The sequence below is a fragment of the Chiloscyllium plagiosum genome, unplaced genomic scaffold, assembly GCF_037043375.1.
Source record: "Chiloscyllium plagiosum isolate Xiang-an unplaced genomic scaffold, Cpla_swu_hap1 HiC_scaffold_31, whole genome shotgun sequence".
Classification (NCBI taxonomy): domain Eukaryota; kingdom Metazoa; phylum Chordata; class Chondrichthyes; order Orectolobiformes; family Hemiscylliidae; genus Chiloscyllium; species Chiloscyllium plagiosum.
In genome coordinates this window covers 10,339,769-10,358,448 of record NW_028270169.1, presented here as the reverse complement: position 1 = coordinate 10,358,448, position 18,680 = coordinate 10,339,769, and the positions used below count along the sequence as shown (strand labels likewise).

The 18,680-nt window shown below is 40.2% G+C and overlaps 1 protein-coding gene across 6 annotated transcripts in view; it reads left to right on the top strand.

Moving 5' to 3' along the window:
• The window catches only part of trim37 (tripartite motif containing 37), a 102,182-nt gene that overhangs the window by 33,900 nt on the left and 49,602 nt on the right, over window positions 1-18,680 (top strand). For all 6 annotated transcript variants that reach the window (XM_087977224.1, XM_043718165.2, XM_043718163.2 and 3 more), the window contains 4 exons: window positions 185-309; window positions 2,669-2,719; window positions 7,065-7,146; window positions 8,399-8,475. In XM_087977224.1, coding sequence (XP_087833350.1) covers window positions 185-309; window positions 2,669-2,719; window positions 7,065-7,146; window positions 8,399-8,475 — 335 coding nt within the window. The remainder of the gene's footprint in view (window positions 1-184; window positions 310-2,668; window positions 2,720-7,064; window positions 7,147-8,398; window positions 8,476-18,680) is intronic.

Sequence of the window (18,680 nt, the reverse complement as noted above, 5' to 3'; positions counted from 1 at the left end):
GTACTTTCTGGGTATTTACCTGCAGAATGGTCACCTGAGTGAGGTGCAAAGTGCAACAGAGCTTCCTACACAAATGAAAAGACAGAGTTCGCGGCTCACACCTCATAAGTTTTCTTATTTTAAGTTGATATTTATAAATCTGATTTTAAAATGAAGTCTGGCAGATGTTTTTGCTTCCATACAGCTGCGATCCTGCAGTAAAAGCGAATTAATTCTGAAAAGTCAAGAAATTCTGCTAATGTTCCAACAAGTCCATCGTAAACCCATGGCTTCATTTGTCACAACACCTGTCCCACCAGACTTCACCAGGTATTATAAGACAAAAACGCGGAAGTTGGAAATCTGATGCAAGCAGAAAATGCTAACAATACATAACCAGTCGATAGGCAGCTCGAGCATAAAAACAAAGGGTGTAATACTTTGTGTTTTAACAATGCATTGCTAATAATACACAGCAGATGGAATTTTGTTTCTATCCCACAGTTTGCAGGTAATTTAATTGCTAGTTTGGTGTTATTGTCTATTATTTGATTTTTCTCTCTTCCCCCACCCCATATTTATTTAAAATAATTCTGTTTGTTTTCAGTTCTGGCATAAGGTGCGCAGGTTCTGACTAAAGTGTATTTTCAGCAGTTTAGATTTGAGTTTCACAAAGTTTTGTGTTTTACCTTGGTTTGTAGCATGGTTCAGTTTGGTATTTCTGGTTGATTTAATGGGCAAGTTGAGAGAGAAATTTATGGGCTTGAAACACCATGATGTCAACAAATATATTAAGAGCTGTTTTAATTTTTCTTGTCAAATGCAAAGTGGAGAGCAGCTATTACTCCTCAATGGCATTAGGAAATTTGGATATACTAGTATCCCGTTTTGTTCAGTTTAAGAAACATTAGAACACCAGTGGCCACATTTGGTATTATTCATGTGCAAGTGCTTGTTCCCTGTTGTTATCCGAATGTTTGAGTGGGCGTCTTTAATCTTCATGTTAATTACTTTATGCAACTTCTTGGCAGCTGTAACTTTGTATCCTGCACTCTGTTCTGTTACCCTAATTCACTTGTACTGTATAATCAGCTTGTAAAGCACTTAAAACGACAATTTTCACTGTATCATATATTTGTTGACATCATGGTGTTTCAAGCCCATAAATTTCTCTCTCAACTTGTCCTTTGAATCAACCAGAAATACCAAACTGAACCATGCTACAAACCAAGGTAAAACACAAAACTTTGTGAAACTCAAATCTAAACTGCTGAAAATACACTTTAGTCAGAACCTGCGCACCTTATGCCAGAACTGAAAACAAACAGAATTATTTTAAATAAATATGGGGTGGGGGAAGAGAGAAAAATCAAATAATAGACAATAACACCAAACTAGCAATTAAATTACCTTGCGTGATAGTAATAAGCAAGAAAAGCAGGCAGATCTGCATAAGATCTAGATTCACTTTATGGATATTTTCAATCATCTTGTTCAGAGATATCATAACAAGCCTTTGGAGTATGTGGGTCTTGAACTCAGACCTTTTTTCCTAGAGGTAGGAACGCAACTATTATACCACAAAAGACTTTGTATTCACTTTATATGATATACAGTTTCCTTTGGATAATTAATAAATGCTATTTCAAATAGGCAAGTGCTCTGTTTAAGAATCAGTTTAGGCCTGTGATGCCCTTGATGTACGGTGCAGCCTTTGAATGGCTGATAATGGTTCAGATATCTTTTGAAACTTTCTGAAGGCTATCGCCAGATGTTATCACATTTCTTCTCCTGCTGGTGTGCTCCCTGCCTAAGTGCAAATCTGCATTTGGAGCTATGCTCATAAATTTAACCTTACTGTGTGGGATAGGGTGCACGGAGGGAAGATAGTATACAGGTACCCCATTTTAATTTGAGATTGTATAAAATCCACTCCTAACCATTTGGGACTAAACTATGCCAATACTGGAAAGAGTTAATTGTTTTGCTGCCCTTTTAGACAGCAAATGTTTCAAACAAATGAAAATGCATTTCTGCTTCAGAAATAATTTATTTTATTTGATTGTCATAGGACTTGTAAGAATTTTTTCAGCATGTTTCCAGTGCAATGCCAATAATAGTATTGCCTCATGTCTTGTTAAAATCTCTTAAACCACAATTGTTTTTCCTCTATCGAGAATATTTGAGAGGTAAGGGGGAAACAGAGGTCTGGTGGTATTATTGCTAGACTATTAATCCACAGACTCAGGCAATGTTCTGGGGATCTAGGTTCAAATTCTGCCTTTGTAGATGGAATTTGAATTCAATAAAAATCTGAAATTAAGAGTCTAATGATGATCATGAAACTGTTGTCAATTGCTGGAAAAACCAGTCTGGTTCACTAAGGTCCTTTTAGAGAAGGAAACTGTTAACCTTACCTGGTCTGCCTTATATGTGACTGCAGTGTGGCAATTAGGCATGGCCAATAAATGTGGCTTAGCCAGCCGTGCCCACATGAATTAATTTTTAAAAGTATAGTGAATAGATCATTGACATACATATAAAGGCCTGTCAGAATAGTGAGGGAGTTCTACTTTTAGTTTATGTCAGTACAGCTAAGTACTGGTGAAATTTTTACATCCTCTTGTCAACTCAACAAACTGGATAACTGCAATTTCGCTTGTAAATTTCATTTTTCTTTTCCTTCTAGTGAACTGGTTCCTGCTTATGACTTCAGTACATTTGTTCTGTCAAATTTCAGGTAATTTTATACTGTACTTTCTATTAAGAATAGTTTGCAGTGATTTGACACCTGTAGTATTTTTTTAAAAACTCAATTTTTTTGTGGATGGTGGATAAGCTGTTCATTTGGCTTAGATTTGCTCATCGTTCTTCAATGGGTTTTTGTGCTGACTTGCTGTGGTTAGAAAGCCATTTTGAAAAATATCCCAATATAGAGTTTCTGGGACCAGTACAAACAGGAAAGGTGACTGTGTATCTCAACCAGTCCATTTGATGAATCCTTACAGAGGCATGCAGTCTGAACTAGGTAGGGTGAATTTAAAATATTTAATATGAAATCATGTAGCAGACAATATGGAGTGGGGGGAAGAAATGCAATTAAGAGACAAGATCTTTATTAAATAAAATCTGAAATAATGGACTGCACGTTTTGTTGTAGTTTGTACTAAAAGCAATGACATTAATTAAAGTTTATCACGTTGTTTAAGAATGACTTTCACCAGAAAACTCCTAAAGTCTTTTTGTTAAGTATCTATCCTACAAATGCTAAGAGTTCACACCCAATAACATGAGCCACTGTTTTTTTCTGAGAGATACTGTTAAAGCAAGGTTTGCGGACGAGCACGAGAACTCCAGACAACAACATTCTGATTTCTGCATCATTCTCCATGAGTGCTGGAAGTTGCTGTCTCATCTACACTCAGTGATAATCAGCAGTTGTCTCCCTGTTCTTTTACTACAAAATCTGGAGCATTATTGTTTGTTGTACTTATAAAATCATGATATAAATTTAATTGTTTTGGTCATTGTGACTTGAATAGGACTTTAAATCAACTCCAATTCCATTTATTAAAATAATTTTTATTTGGACCTGTCATCTAGCAGTGATTTACAATCATAACATCAGTGGGTGAGATAATGGAATTATACTGTTCTAGGCCATGCAGCTGCTGATTCGAAAATCAGACTTGGTTTAGTAATTAAACTGAATTTTGTCCCTTTTTTTTCTTAGAAATTGTTCTTTTGTGTGTATGTATAAGCGCTCATTTTGTAGACAAATGTTGAAATGAGAAATAGCTTTGAGTGTCATAAAACCTTAATAATTAAGTGTTTGGCTAAAGAATATATACAAAATCTAGCTAATTCTAGATGATGTTTGAGTAAGGGAAGTTTATAAATGTAATAAACTTCCTGCAGATTTTCTGTTTAATTCTAGATCACTAATAGATGCTACCATCTTTTCCTGTGAACTGATGTCATTAATTATTAGAATCATGGAATTTTGCAGTACTGAATGAGGCTTTTTGACCATTGTGTCTGTACTGGCTCCTGAAAGAGCTACCCAGATAGTTCCATTCTCCAGTCCCAACAACTCTGAGTAAAGAGATTTCTCTTCATCTCACTCCTCGTCTCTTGCTGACAGTCTTGAAATTGTGACCCATAAATACTAACATACCAGCTAGTCAAAACAGAATATCCTTCTTTACTCTGCCAAAACTGTTCATAATTTTGAACACCTCCATAAGGTCACCTGTTAATCTTCTCTCCTCCAAGGACACTAAGGCCAATTTATCTAATCTTTCCTTGTATCTAAAATCCCTTACTCCTGGGATCATTATCTTGAATCCCCTTTGAACTGTCTCCAGGGCTTTGACGTCATTCCTTAAATAAGGTGCTCTGACCTGAAGACAAATGTGGTCTGACCAATGATTTGTAGAGGTGTAGTATAATCTCCTTTTATATTCTCTCCCTGTATTTATAAACCCAAGAATCCTACAAACTTCCTTACTTGGTCACCTTCAGAGAATTATGTACGTGAACCCTGAGCTCCCTCCGATCCTGTATTGCCCTCAAAGTTGCACCATTGACCCTGTATTATCTCTCTCTGTTTCTTTGCCTAAAATGTATTACCTCACATCTCTGCATTGAAATTCATCTGCTAGGTGACTGTCCATTTAGCCACTTGTCAATGATGTCACTCAGCATCGTCCTCATAATTCACTGTTCTCTGTGGCTCAGTTTCATCTACAAATTTAAAGATTTTATTTTTGCTCAGCACCCATTTCCAAATCCTTTTATATAAATCAGAAAAAGCAAGGGTCCCAACCATGATTTCTGAGGAACACCACTTTCAATTTGTCTCTAATCTGAGAAATCCCCAACTATACCTACCCCTCTGTTTCCTATCCTTTAGCCAACTTCAAAACCATGCTGCCAACGACCCATCAATCATAAACATTTCTAATTTTGCTTCTGAAAATCCAGATGTACAATCTCCATAAAACTACCCTTATCGATTGTCTGTGTCACCTCGTCAAAGAGCACAATTAAATTTGCCAGACATGACCTGCCCTTAACAAAGCAATGTTGACTGTCTAGTATTAACTTATTTTTCTAAGTGCATATTTACCTTATCCAATATTATGGCCTCCATCAATTTTTCCACTATTGATGTCAAACTGACAGGTCTGTAGTTTCCTGATCTATTCTGCATGTTGATATGTAGTTGAACTATATTTAAACTGACTGATGAAGTCTATTTTAACGGATTTTAATTGGCAATTTCTCCTCTCCTGTCATGATCATTGTAATAAACAATTCCTTTTTAATCTCCAATAAACTTCAAAGTGCTGTCTGCAGTTACTGAGATGAGACGCTGGGTGGTGCTTGACACCAGGTGTCGTGCTACTGGTCCAAATTTTATGGAAATAAACCCTGGTTAAATTTATGAAAAAATCATTTTATCATAAGAGAGCTATCAGTGTTTTAAACTCCTTTGAAACCAGATTTCACATGCTGGTGTATTTTTTTCCATTTTTGTAAATTAACAGTCACATTGCAGGCTATCACTAAGCTTTTGTTAATAGTACACTTTGCCTATAATTGTGGCACCTGCATCCTATCTCTCTTGCCGCATGATGCATAAGCATTAATGATTGGATTGGCTTGGTCTCAGATGCTAAATGCTGCTAAAAGTTAATATGTTTAACACTAAGCAGCCTCCTAAACTGTTTATTGAATTAAGCACCAAATAGGACAGAAAAATGCAACCCAGAATAACCCAGTAGTGCAATCATAAAATATGTACAATGTCTCCTTTTAAAGTACTCTGATATTATTTGGTGCGATACTGCATATTACAACATCTAGATCGGACAGCTGGTCAGTACTCCCTCGCAGGAAGTTGCACCTTTTTCAGGCAGAGAGGAAACGTGCAGATACACATTTTCCCCTTGCTGCCTGTGCTTATGAAGACAAATTAGAGGTAGAAAAATGAAAGTAAAAGCGTCAACAGAAGCATATTAACAATCCTGCTTCGCCATTCAATGAGCATATGCTGATCTATGGTCTAACTCCATATATCTGTCTTTAGACCATAATCATGTAATACCTTGCTTAACATTAATTTTGCTTAACAGATTTAACAAATTCTAAACATCTCCCACGTTTAGTGTATGGAAGTGCTTCCTAGCATCTGTCTAAATGGTCTGGCCCTACTTTTTAGGCAATGAGCCCTAGTTTTAGAATCCTTATGTAGTGGAAATAGTTTGCCTTTATCTTTACTTATTTTTTTCCTGTTAATATCTTGAAGAGATGTTATTATTGTTCTTAAATGTTTAAAATTGGAAATAGCTATAAAAATTCTCTGAGGTTTACTGTTGTGTTCCCCACTTAAATCGGGTACAAATATTCCTGTTTAAAGCCTCTTCGAATTGCACACTTTCATTTGGGTGTTTGTGTAAGTTTTTGTGTTAGTGTAATTAGTACACATCCACCAAGAACTACTTTCTAACTGCACATGCTCAGTTTGTTTTGCTTTTAAATAATTCCTGCCACTTCTCTTTCCATTCCCTCTCTCCCTCCTTAGCTGCTCATTGTTTCTTGCTTGCCATTATTTGCCCCCTCATTTTCTGCCCCTCCCCTGAGCCCTCACTGTGCATCAGGGGGTGGCAAGTAGGAATGAATATTGAAAGTTGAGTAGAGTGTGTATTGGCGGGGCGATTGGATTCCAGCAGCTAATCAGTGCTAATTAAGAATGTGTTAATTAGCATGTTAAGGATAACCCAACCTTACTACATGGTTTCCTATGGGAGTGATTTTTGTTGAATGTATTTTAGTTTGATATCTTTTTATTTCAGAAATTATTGGGGTGCTAAGTAAGGGATAGCTGTATTTAACATTCATTTAGTAATGAATCAGTTTTGCAACTTTATTAAAATTGAGTTGTGTTATTCATTTTAAAATTTGTTTGAACTTTATTTGGCCTTTTGAAAGAAATTTTGAAGTTTTCTGAACTTTAACTGCTTTACAGCCCAGTTTCAAAATGGTTATGTTATAGACACCTTTTTAATCTGTTTCAATAGCACTTTGCGTCAACGTGCAGACCCAGTGTACAGTCCACCTCTGCAAGTGTCTGGACTTTGCTGGAGACTGAAGGTTTACCCGGTGAGTTTGGAAGGCTGGGTTTGTGACTATTTCAGGGATGGCAGGAGAAGGACAGGGAGGCTTTGTTAGAATGAACTTTGAGCCTAAGTTTTAAGACTTTGTAACAGATTTGCAGTAATGGTAGAAAACTCTCATGTATCACAAAAACAATTCTTTGAATTGAATGTTAGGGAAGGGTTTGAACAGTGGTTGTGTTGAAGCGGCACCGTGGTTAGCACTGTTGCCTCACAGCGCCAGGGACCTGGGTTCAATTCCCACCTCGGGCAATTGTCTGTGTGGAGTTTGCATGTTCTCCCCGTGTCTGCATGGGTTTCCTCCAGGTGCTCCGGTTTCCTCCCACAGTCACAAAGATGTGCAGGTTAGGTGAATTGGCCAGACTAAATTGCCGATAGTGTTAGGTGAAGGGGTAAATGTAGGGTTGCTCTTTGGAAGGTCGTTGTGGATTTGTTGGGCTGAAGGGCATGTTTTCATATTGTAAGTAATCTACTCTAATTAATTGGACTGAAAACAAACAGGGCAAGGACAATCCACAAATTAGTGACAAATTTTTGAGTGGGTGCTGAAACGGTACTTCTAGTTTTGACTACAAGTTGAAACTGAGTATATCTATTGGAGCCTACTGTAGCCCCTAACTGAGAATGTCATTCTTCATGTGTGCACCTGCAGATTTTAGAAATCTTACACTCCCGCATCTGTTATCCCTCTCTGGCAGATGCAAAACAATACACGCTCAACCAGCGGGATTAGCAAAATTTAGAACGTTGTCCTCCCTGGCAGAGACATTGAGACCTCTTGGCTGGAAACGCCTTATCCAAACCATCTATGGAATTGTACTACGGATGTAGGCTGGATGACTGTTTCAGCTGAGCTACTGAATGGATAATAGTTTTAAAAGCTATCATTTAGTAAACAAACCTACAGAGAAATGTATAAATAATCAACAAAAGTAGTTTAATCTGGCATAAGGAATGGCTTTTCCAATTTCATTTATAAAAAATTGCGTTGAATATAAATTTTTGTTTCTTTCAAATGCTTATGTGGTGTAACAAAATAGAAGAAAGCCCTGATGTTTGGGTGGACTTGAAATGATTTTGTCTATTTAATTAAAAATATCACTGCAGTTCAGAATGGATTGATTTTAGTTATAGTGTATCTTTTTTGAGTTTATATTGAGTGTGAGAATGAGAGAGAGAATAATATCTGAATGCATGCATCAAAATCTGCAAACATTAAATTCTGTATTCTATCCTAGGATGGAAATGGAGTTGTGCGAGGCAATTACCTGTCAGTGTTTCTGGAACTCTCTGCAGGACTCCCTGAAACATCTAAGTATGCAGATACTAAAATTATTTTGCATATGAAATTGATTGCTCTTCCTTTTTCATACTGTTCAATTCCAGCATTATTTCTGATTTTTTTTTAAATGACTTATTCTTCATTTTTTTTTCTCATCTTCAACTGGAGCATTTTAAAGCAAGTTGTTGAGTTCACTTGGAATTTGTGCAGTTCTTCTCTTCCTTTGTTTTTTCCTCCTCTCTTTCTCACTCACCGCATCCAATCCACTCATTTTGCTGGAAGTGATAACTGCTGCTCGGGTGTTTGCAACCTCTCCTGTTCCCAAAGTGGCCCTTTCATCTGTGAGCCAACTCGGCCGTGTCAGCTTAATGTTCAAATGCTGACTATCTAAATTTGAACTCTCCAAGCACATATACCAGCAAAAAAATCATTGGTTTGTGATTGTGAGCTGTAATCCTTTTCACTTCTGTTCATGCAGTAAACATCAGCTAATGTACTTTCCCAAAGGGTTTTTGGAACATTTTCTGATAGAAAGCGGATAAAAATTTAAAACGCATACTGTTTGTGTGTGTTTGTCTTGCTCCAGCAGAGAGGTATGATGAACATAGTACCACATTGTGGTTTCCTGCACTGTAAATTAATCATGGCACTAATTAAAAATGCAATATTCTGATCTGTTTGAATAGCACATCATACTGCCCAAGCAACTGGAGAGTTACCATCGCATTTATAAGCAGTTTTCAGAATGTTGCCTACTGATCCGAACCTTTCGCATTCTCAAATTTGTAGCAAGGTGGAAGATTCTGCTTCTCTGATTTATTTGAAATTTGACCTGTCTTATGCAATGTGCAAGGAAGGAGATTACAAGTTGCAGAAATGAACTTTTCTTTGCTCTCTTAAGAGAGAGGGTGAGGTCATGTTATCAAGCTTAGAATGCTCTGGGCATATTGATAATTGAATGTTACCCTCCACTAATTCCTTGAAGGCTGTCAAGGAAGACTGTCTTCTGAGATAAATAAAAAATACTAAATTCTGAAAACCTTGAGAGTAAAGTAGATCTTGGATTCTGACTAACTTGCTGTGAGTGTACAGTTTTTTTTTTAAATTTTGTGCTCTAAGTTGTCTGGGATCAGCCATTCGATAAATAACGAGATCTGAACTGTTCCTTTTTGGAATCTTGAGATTAAAAGTCATTTCTGATTCTTTTTATTCCCATGATGGTCTAGTTTTGTTCATGTAGCCTGAATCTAGTTCTATTTTATCAACTCTTTCAGGATTTTCTTTTCACCCTCTGTTTGTATGTTACGATTACAGTTTTAAATTTTCTGGTTTTCATGCTGTCTTCCAAAGAATCAAATATAACAAGTCTTGACTTTACATCTTGCTTTCTTAAGATTCCTCCTGTATGTATTAGAAACCTCACAGCTGTTTTAACCACTGATGTGTGTCTTTGCATATTTATATCTCTCTCCATTTGTGAAGTGAAACTCTAACCTAATCTAAATTGAATACAGCATTGTTAGTAGTCTTCCATAGGCTGTGACAAAGCCAGCATTTGTCATCCTTCCCTAAGTTCCCTTGAATTGAGTGGTTTCCTAGACAATTTCATCAGACCAGGGTAAGGCTGACAGATTTCTCTCCTGAAAAGACAATCGTAACATTAGGTGGAGTTTTACAACAATTAATGGTAGTTTCATGGTCACCATTACGGAGACTAGCATACCCTGCCATAATGCTCCAACAGTCCTTACATTAATAAGATTGCGTTTGGTTCAGTTTTGATAGCCATTAGATAAACCATATGGAAATCTATAATCTGACACATGGTGAAGCTGCAATCAGCATTCCCTCTAATTTTCTTGTTGGCTGTATGAACCTCCATAGCCTGTGCGCCTCAGCAAGTTCAAGAACCAATAATCAATGAGTCAGTGCCATGATTGGTGTGCAGATTTATTTTGTCATGGAGGCAGGGGACATGACTGAAGTATTAAACGAATACTTTACAGTTGGTCTTTATCAACGAGACTCCTGCTTCTCCGGCCATGGTGACAGGAGGAACCTATTATTGGAAGGTTCAAAATTAATAGGAGGTAGTGTTGGATAGACTGCTGGTACTTAAAGTTGACGGTAAAAAAATTGGCTGAGTGGTCAGAAACAGTAATATTAATGAATAGATGTTTTATTGGCTAGAGGATGGTTTGTTGTGGAGTTCCCCAGAGGTTTGTATTGGGACATTTTGCTTTTTCTGAATATATGTTAATTATTTAGGGAAAGTATCATTATTTGTGGATGATTTGAAGCTTGGAATATTGTAAACTATGAGGAGGGTAATGTCGAACTTCAGAAGGACAAAGACAAGTTGGTGGAGTAGGCAAATAGGTGTCAGATGATGTTCAGTGCAGAGATGCATGAGGTGATGCATTTTGCTAGGAACAGCATAGTCAAAATAGAGGGTACATTTCTAAAATGAATGAAGCAGAGCGCCTTGGGTGTATATGTGCACAGATCATTTGAAGATGACAGGACACATAGAGCATATGGTATTCTGGGCTTTATTAAGAATGCAGAGTACACAAGCAAGGAGGTGATCCTAAGCTTGTTTTGGAAACTTGTTAGATCTCAGCTTAGCATAATGTATACAGTTGTGGCCATCACATTATAGGAAGTTTGTGAACACAATGGATAGAGTGAAGAAGAGTTTTTTTTTAACAAGAATGATTCCGGATAAGAAACTTCTTTGGAGGCTAGATTGAAGAAGGTGGAAGTCTTTTTCTAGGAGGGGAGAAGGCTAAGATGAGATTTGATAGTTTTGAAAATCACATGGGAGTAGATGAGTGGAAATGTTCCTGCTCCTAAGAATCAAAACTGTGAAGGCAGAGAAATAAAGTGATTTTGAAAAAGAGGTAAATATTGTCTAAGTTAAAAACCTTTTTCATGAGTGGTTTGGGTCTGAAATGCACTGCCTGACGGTGTGGTGGAGACAAGTTCAATTTATGCATTCAGGAGAGTATAAGATAATTATTTAAACAGCAAGGGTATGGGGGAAGAGTGGAAGCAGGAGAATGGAACTATTTCATGATGCACATTTGAGCCAGTGCAAACTCAATTGACCAAATAGCCTCCTGTGTTTATGGTATATCTGTCATTCTGTAATTCTATCCCCTATAATTCTGACACAATATCAAAACACTGATACTTCTGTCCTAACTTGTATCAAATACTGTTAGCCCAATGCTCATGTAATTGTTCAATTCAACTGTGATCTGATTAAACAGGGCCTTAATTTTAACTTGTACTTTTTGAAATCCCAAAGTTCTCCACCCCAGCTTCCACCACCACCATCTCTAATCTCCAGCAGCTATGCACCCCTTTAAATATCTATGCTATTCTAAATGTTGCCTCTTGAGCATCCCCAGTGTCGGATGCTTCACATTTAGTTGTTTCTTCACTCCCCTGGGCACTAAACTCAAGAATACTCTCCTGTAATGATTGTAACAAGGTCAGCCAGGTGAACCTCATGAAGTCATGCTGTACAAAACTCTGGTGTGGTGGCACTTGAGAGTATTGCATACAGTTCTGGTCACCACTTTATGCAAAGGATGTGGAAACTTTGGAAAGGGTTTAGAGGAGATTTGCTAGGATGTGGAGGGAAGGTCTTATGAGGAAAGGCTGAGGGACTTGAGGCTTTTTTTGTTAGAGAGCCGAAGGTTTAGAGGAGACATATAATCAGAGGGTTAGATAGGGTGGATAGTGAAAGCCTTTTTTCTTGGATAGTGATGGCTAGCACAAGGGGACATAGCTTTAAATTGAGGGGTGATAGATATAGCACAGATGTCAGAGGTAGTTTCTTTACTCCGATTAGTAGAGGTGTGGAATAGCCTGCCTGCAATAGTATTAGACTCGCCAACTTTAAAATAATTTAAATGGTCGTTGGATAGACATATAGATGAAAATGGAATAGTCTAAGTTAGATGGGCTTCAGATTGGTTCCACAGGTTGGCGCAAATCGAGGGCCAAAGGGTCTGTAATGCACTGTAATGTTCAATGTAATTTGAGTCCCCTGATTGGGCACCAGATTAGCAGTCCCAGTCAGAGAGTCCAAACTGACAGATAAGAACAGTAATGTCAGACATCCTGTTCACTCAGCTGGCTGATGGAGCTGGATCAGTGTCAAGGACTCTCCACATGTGAATCGAGGGTGACCAGATACTCGCCTCAGTGGAATTAATTTAGTGGCACGCTCCTGAAGAAATTCACTCACAGCAGTTGTCTTTGAATTAGGATAAGCATTTCTGGCATCATGTCATTACTTGGGAAGCTTGACCCATTTGATCCTGTGATTGAGGATTGACCCCAGTATATAAGAAGAAAGCGCTTTCTTTTCTGGGCAAAAGCCATTGGGGCAGATTAAGAAGCAATGATGAATTCTCCTGATAGCTTGTGGACCCACAGGATTTTTTCAGTTATTAGGAGCCTAACCATACCTGAGACACCAGATACTAAAACCTTTCAAGAGTTGACAGATTTAGTTAAGAAATATTATGACTGAAGCCGCCTCTAATTCTGAGACGCTATCAGTTTTATTTGGTTGTTCAAGAGTCTGGAGAATCCATATTCGATTTTTGACTAGGTTAATGTGGCTGGCAGGTGCATGTGACTTTGGTTTAACCCTTAATGAGATGCGGAGAGATTCCATTTATTGTAGCCACATGTACCTAAGTACAGTGAAAAGCTTTGTTCACAAGCAGTACAGGCAGATTATGGCAAGTAAGGACATAGAAATATTAGGGTGCTTAGACAGAGTAAGATATAGAGGGTACACTGCACAAGAGGTGAGCAAAGCAAGATCAAAATTATTTCAAGTTAGAGAGTCCATTCATCAGTCTAATAATAGCAAGGGAGAAACTGTTCTTGAACCAGTTGTGTGTGTGTGTGTGTGTGTGTGTGTGTGTTCAACTTCTGTGTCTTCTGCCTGACAGAAGAGGTTGAAGGGGAGCATTACTGGGGTGGGAGAGGTCTTTGATGCTGGCAGCCTTTCTGTGGCAGTGAGAACTATAAACAGAGTTCATGAATGGGAGGTTTGCTTCCATGATGGTCTGAGTTATGCTCATAGCCTTCTATGGTTTCTTACAGTCCTGGGCAGAGCAGTTGCCGTACTAGGCCATTATGCACTCAGTATATTTTCTGTGGCCCATCTGTAAAAGCTGGTGAGGATCCTTATGAACATGCAGATTTTCCTAAGCTGCCTGAGGAAGAAGAGGCATTGTTGTGACTTCTTGACTGTCACATTTACGTGGGAAGTCCAGGACAGGTTACTGTCACTCCCAGGAACTTGATGCTGTCAACACTGTCGACCTCCACTCCACTCCATTGATGTAGATTGGGGTGTGTTCTCCTCTTTTCTTTGAGGTCAATAATTAGTTATTTTGTTTTGCTGACATTGAGAGAGAGGTTATCATTGAACCATGACACCAAGCCCTCTATCTCCTTTCTATATTCTGACTCATCATTGTTCAGTATCCATTCGACCACAGTCATTTGGTATATGCGATTAATGTTGCAACCATGCAACAGTACTTACTAGCTTAAATCAAACTAACTGGACTTCAACCACTGCACTTGGCTTTTATCATTGGAAAATGTGGCAAGCGGAGCATGAGTTGCACAGTATTCTGTTGGAAATAGACATCCTTATCAGTCCAACTGAGCGTGGCGAATGGCACTTGAGTGAAGGCAATTGCATAGACTGTCTCAGGACATATCCTGAACAGAAGGACTCTGTCAGCTCACAGCAAAACCCCAAAACCAAGCCAATTTGCAGATTAGAGACAGAAAAAGACTTCAACTAGACGTAAGAGAACTCCTCGGCCAATATCCAGGAGAGTGCACACCCTGGAAAGTCCACTGATATCTGGTTTGGAACAGTTAAATTGCTCAGCCGCATCCAAATCCGAACAAATCAAAATAAACGTCTGGTTAAATGGTCACTCGATTCGAATGGAAATCAATACCGGTGCAGCTGTTTCGCTGATCGCAGAACCAGTCTTTAACAAAATTCATTCGGAATTTAAGTTTGCGCAAGACCTCTGCTAGACTAAGAATCTATACCAGGTAACCCTTACAGATTATAAGGGTACAACTTTGGTTTCGGTCTCTTATGAGAAGCACCTGGTTCAGTTACTGCTGATTGTAGTAAAAGGCTTAGCCCAATCTTGTAGGGTGAAATTGGTTGAGAAAGATTCATCTAGATTGGTTCAACATTTTCCGATTAGAAAATAGCTGCCTGAGTCAAGTCCTATAACCTAAACGTTTTTCAGGAAGGTCTCAGGGCTATCAAAGGAGCCAAGGCCATCTTGCATGTTGACCAGGAAGCAATTCTGCAAGGCCAACCCAGTACCATTTGCTTTTGGGGCAAAAGTAGAGGCAGAAATCAGAAGGCTGGAAAGCTTAAGAAGCATCAAATCAGTCCAGTTTGCTGAATGGGCAGCACTCGTCGTACTGATTGTGAAGCCTGGTGGATTGGTTTTTCTTTGTGGGGATTTTAAACAAACAATAAATTGCTTTATGCAGCTGGATAAATACTCAATCTCTCACATAGAGGATTTTATATGCAAAGCTGGTGTGGATCTGTTCTTCACGAAGCCATGTGTACTTGCAATTGTGGTTAGATCAGGATTCCCAGATGTATGCTACAATTCATACCCAGAAGGATTTGTACCACTATATGAGACTGCCATGAGGGATGTCGTCAACCTGTGCTATTTCTCAGCAGACAATGATGCATATTTTACAAGATCTGCCCCAGGTTGCCATTTATCGAGATGACGTGCTAATAACAGGGAACATCAATAAGGAACACTTAGAGAATTGGACATAGTCCTTAGGTGTTTTTCCCAGGTGGGTGTGTGCCTTAGGGGGAAAAAATGCGTTCCAAGTGATCTACTTGGGCTACAGAATTGACAGGACCAGGTTATATCTTTTGGAACATAAAGTGAGGGTGATCAAAGGTGGCCTGGCTCCCATGTGTGTACTGGAGCTTGGGTCTTTCCTTGGGCTGATGAATTATTATAGCAAGTTCATATATAATGAATGCTCTTCATCCAAGCATTTTTTGCATCAACTGTTTTAAAATAGGGTCAGCCTTGGAAATGGTTGTGTAGTCTAGCCATATCTATCAGGGAAGTGAAGAAACAGCTATCATCCTCAGAGGTAATACACTGTAATCCCAAGCAAGATCTGGTATTCACATGCGATACCTCCTTTATGACAGCAGGTAGTATTAGCTCATAAGTGGCTCAATGGAGAGGTCTGCCTAAAGGTGTATGTGTCCAGGACTTCGGCTAATGCAGAACCTAAGTACGCCGAAATAGAGAAAGAAGGTTTAGTAGTCATATTGAGTGAGTAAGTTCTACCAATAGCTTTACGGACATAAATAATATTAAGACCAGAAACTTTTGCTAGCTCTGTATAGAAGACAAGGCAGTGCCACCCATAGCCTCAGGCTGAATTCAGTGGTGGGCTCTAATGCTAAGTGCATATAATCACAAGTTGAAACACCGACCAGAAGGCCACTTCACAAACGTGGATGCATTGAACTGCCTCCGGCTGGCAGATACGCAAGCATTGGTACCACTACTGGAAGAGTCTGAAATAGTTTTAAGTTTTCTGGACACAATTACAGTCACAGCTGACAATATCAGACTTTGGACATAGAATGATCCAGTCCTAGAAAAACTGAAACAGCTGGTGGTGATGGGGCAATACCAAAGGACCATCGTAACCGGTGCTGAAACCTTTTTCGGACCCAGAGAGACCAAATCACAGAGTGCATTATATTGGGGAGCGAGAGTGATTATTCTGAGCAAAAGTCACTGTCAGATAATAACTGAACTCCACCAGGGTCATGCAGGGGTTTTCAAAACAAAAGTGTTGCCAAGAAGTTATGTCTGGTGGCCTAGATTGAATGCAGACTTGTTGTGTTGGTGGGGCAGTACCCAGAGTGCCAACAACGGCAACAGTTAGCGTCAGCAGCTCCCTTCCGTTCATGGAAATGACTGGGTAAACCCTGGACTCGGTTACACATCAACTATGCAGGTCCTTTCATGGGCTTAATGTTCTTTGTCATTGTGGACACCCACTCCACGTGGCTGGATGTGCATAGGGTTCATTCTTCGAACATGGGGATGATTTAAAAAAAAAGCTGTGTGCCTCTTTTGCAATACATGGACTGGAAATGTTGGCCACAGATAATGGGCCATTGTCTACCAGCAGGGAATTTGAGTATTTCCTAAAGTTGAATAAGCATAGCTCCATATCATCCAATGGTCTAGCAGAAAGAGCAGTCTAAACTTTGAAGGCAGGCTTAAAGAAACAACCTACAGTTTCACTAGATACCACACTGTCCCAATTCCTATTTGATTATAGGACCACCAGTCGTGCAACTAGAGGGATAGCTCCAGCAGAGTTGCTAATGGGGAGAAGAGTAGAGAGTGTGGTGCTGGAAAAACACAGCAGGTCAGGTAGCATCCAAGGAGCAGAAAAATCGATGTTTCGGGCATAAGCCCATCATCAGGAATGAGGCTTGTGGGCGGGGGGGGGGCTGAGAGATAAATGGGAGGGGGTGGGGTTGGGGGAAGGTAGATGAGAAAGTGATAGGTAGATGAGGGTGAGGGAGATGGTGGTAGGTCGGATAGGTGGAGCGGATTGGTGGCAAAGGTGATGGACAGGTCAGGAGGGCGTTGCCAAGTTGGAGGCTTGGGACTAGGATAGTTTGGGGTAGGAAAATTAGGAAACTGTTGATATCCACATTTTATCCTGTGTGGTTGCAGGGTCCCAATGCAGAATATGATGCGTTCTTCCTCCAGGCGTTGGGTGGTAACGGTTTGGCAGTGGAGGAGGCCCATGACCTGCGTGTCCTTGACGGAGTGGGAGGGGAAGTTGAAGTGTTCAGCCACGGGGCAGTGAGGCTGGTGGGTGCCGGTGTCCCAGAGATGTTCTCTGAAACAAACCTGTCTGCCCGATGTAGCGGAGACCATATCGTGCAACGGATACAGTAGATGACATTGGTAAAGGTACAGGTATGTTTCTGTCAAATGTGGAAGGATCCTTTTGGGGCCTTGGACGGTGGTGTCGGGAGTGTTGTGGGCACAGGTTTTGCACTTCCGGCAGTGGCAGGGGAAGATGCCTGGAGTGGGATATAGGCTGTTGGGGGGGGGGGGGGGCATGGACCTGATGAGGAGGTCATGGAGGGAATGGTCTCTCAAGAATACTGATAGGGGTGGGGAGGGAAATATATCTCTGGTGGTGGGGTCCATTTGGAGGTGCCAGAGGATGTTATGATGTATGCGGAGGTTGGCACCAATTCCACCTTAGAAAATCTCAGGTGGCCTCCTTTCTCCAAGATCGCAATTTCCCTTCCCACATGGTTGACTATTCCCTCCAGTGCAACTCCTCCAGTTCCCGTACCACCGCCATGGAACCGCACCCCACCCAACACAAGGGAAGAATCCCCCGGACCTTACCTTCCACCCCACCAACCTCTGCATACATCACATCATCCTGCGCCACCTCCAAATGGACCAATCACGAGAGATATATTTCTCTCCCACCATTATCAGCATTCCAGAGAGACCATTCCCGCTGAATTACTCTTCAGGTCCACGCCCCCCCCCACCAGCCCACACCCCACTCCTGGCACCTTCCCCTGCCACCACATGAATTGTAAAACCTGAGCTCACACCATTCCCCTTACCTCCATCCAAGGCCCTAAAGGATTCTTCCACATTCGACAGAAATTTTCTGTACCTCTACCACCGGCCTTCTGCCCTGTCCATCACCTTTCCCATCTATCCACTTCAGTAACACCCCCCCCAACCTATCACCTACTCCCTCAACTTCATCTACCTATCACTTTCTCAGCTACGTTGCCAGCAACCCCACCTTCCTCCCATTTAGCTCTCAGCATCCCCCAGTCCACAAGCCTCATTCCTGATGAAGGGCTTATGCCCGAAACGTCGATTTTCCTGCTCCTTGGATGCTGCCTGATCTGCTGTGCTTTTCCACCACCAGACACTCAAATCTGATCTTCAGCATCTGCTGTCCTCACTTTCCCCAATGGGAAGACCCCACTGCGGGTTAAACTGATCTTCCCGGACCTGGGGGTTAAGATGAAACAGCATCAGGAATGCTAATGCCTGATACATGTCTCTGCTAAATGAGAGGGGTGATTTGGTTCAGGG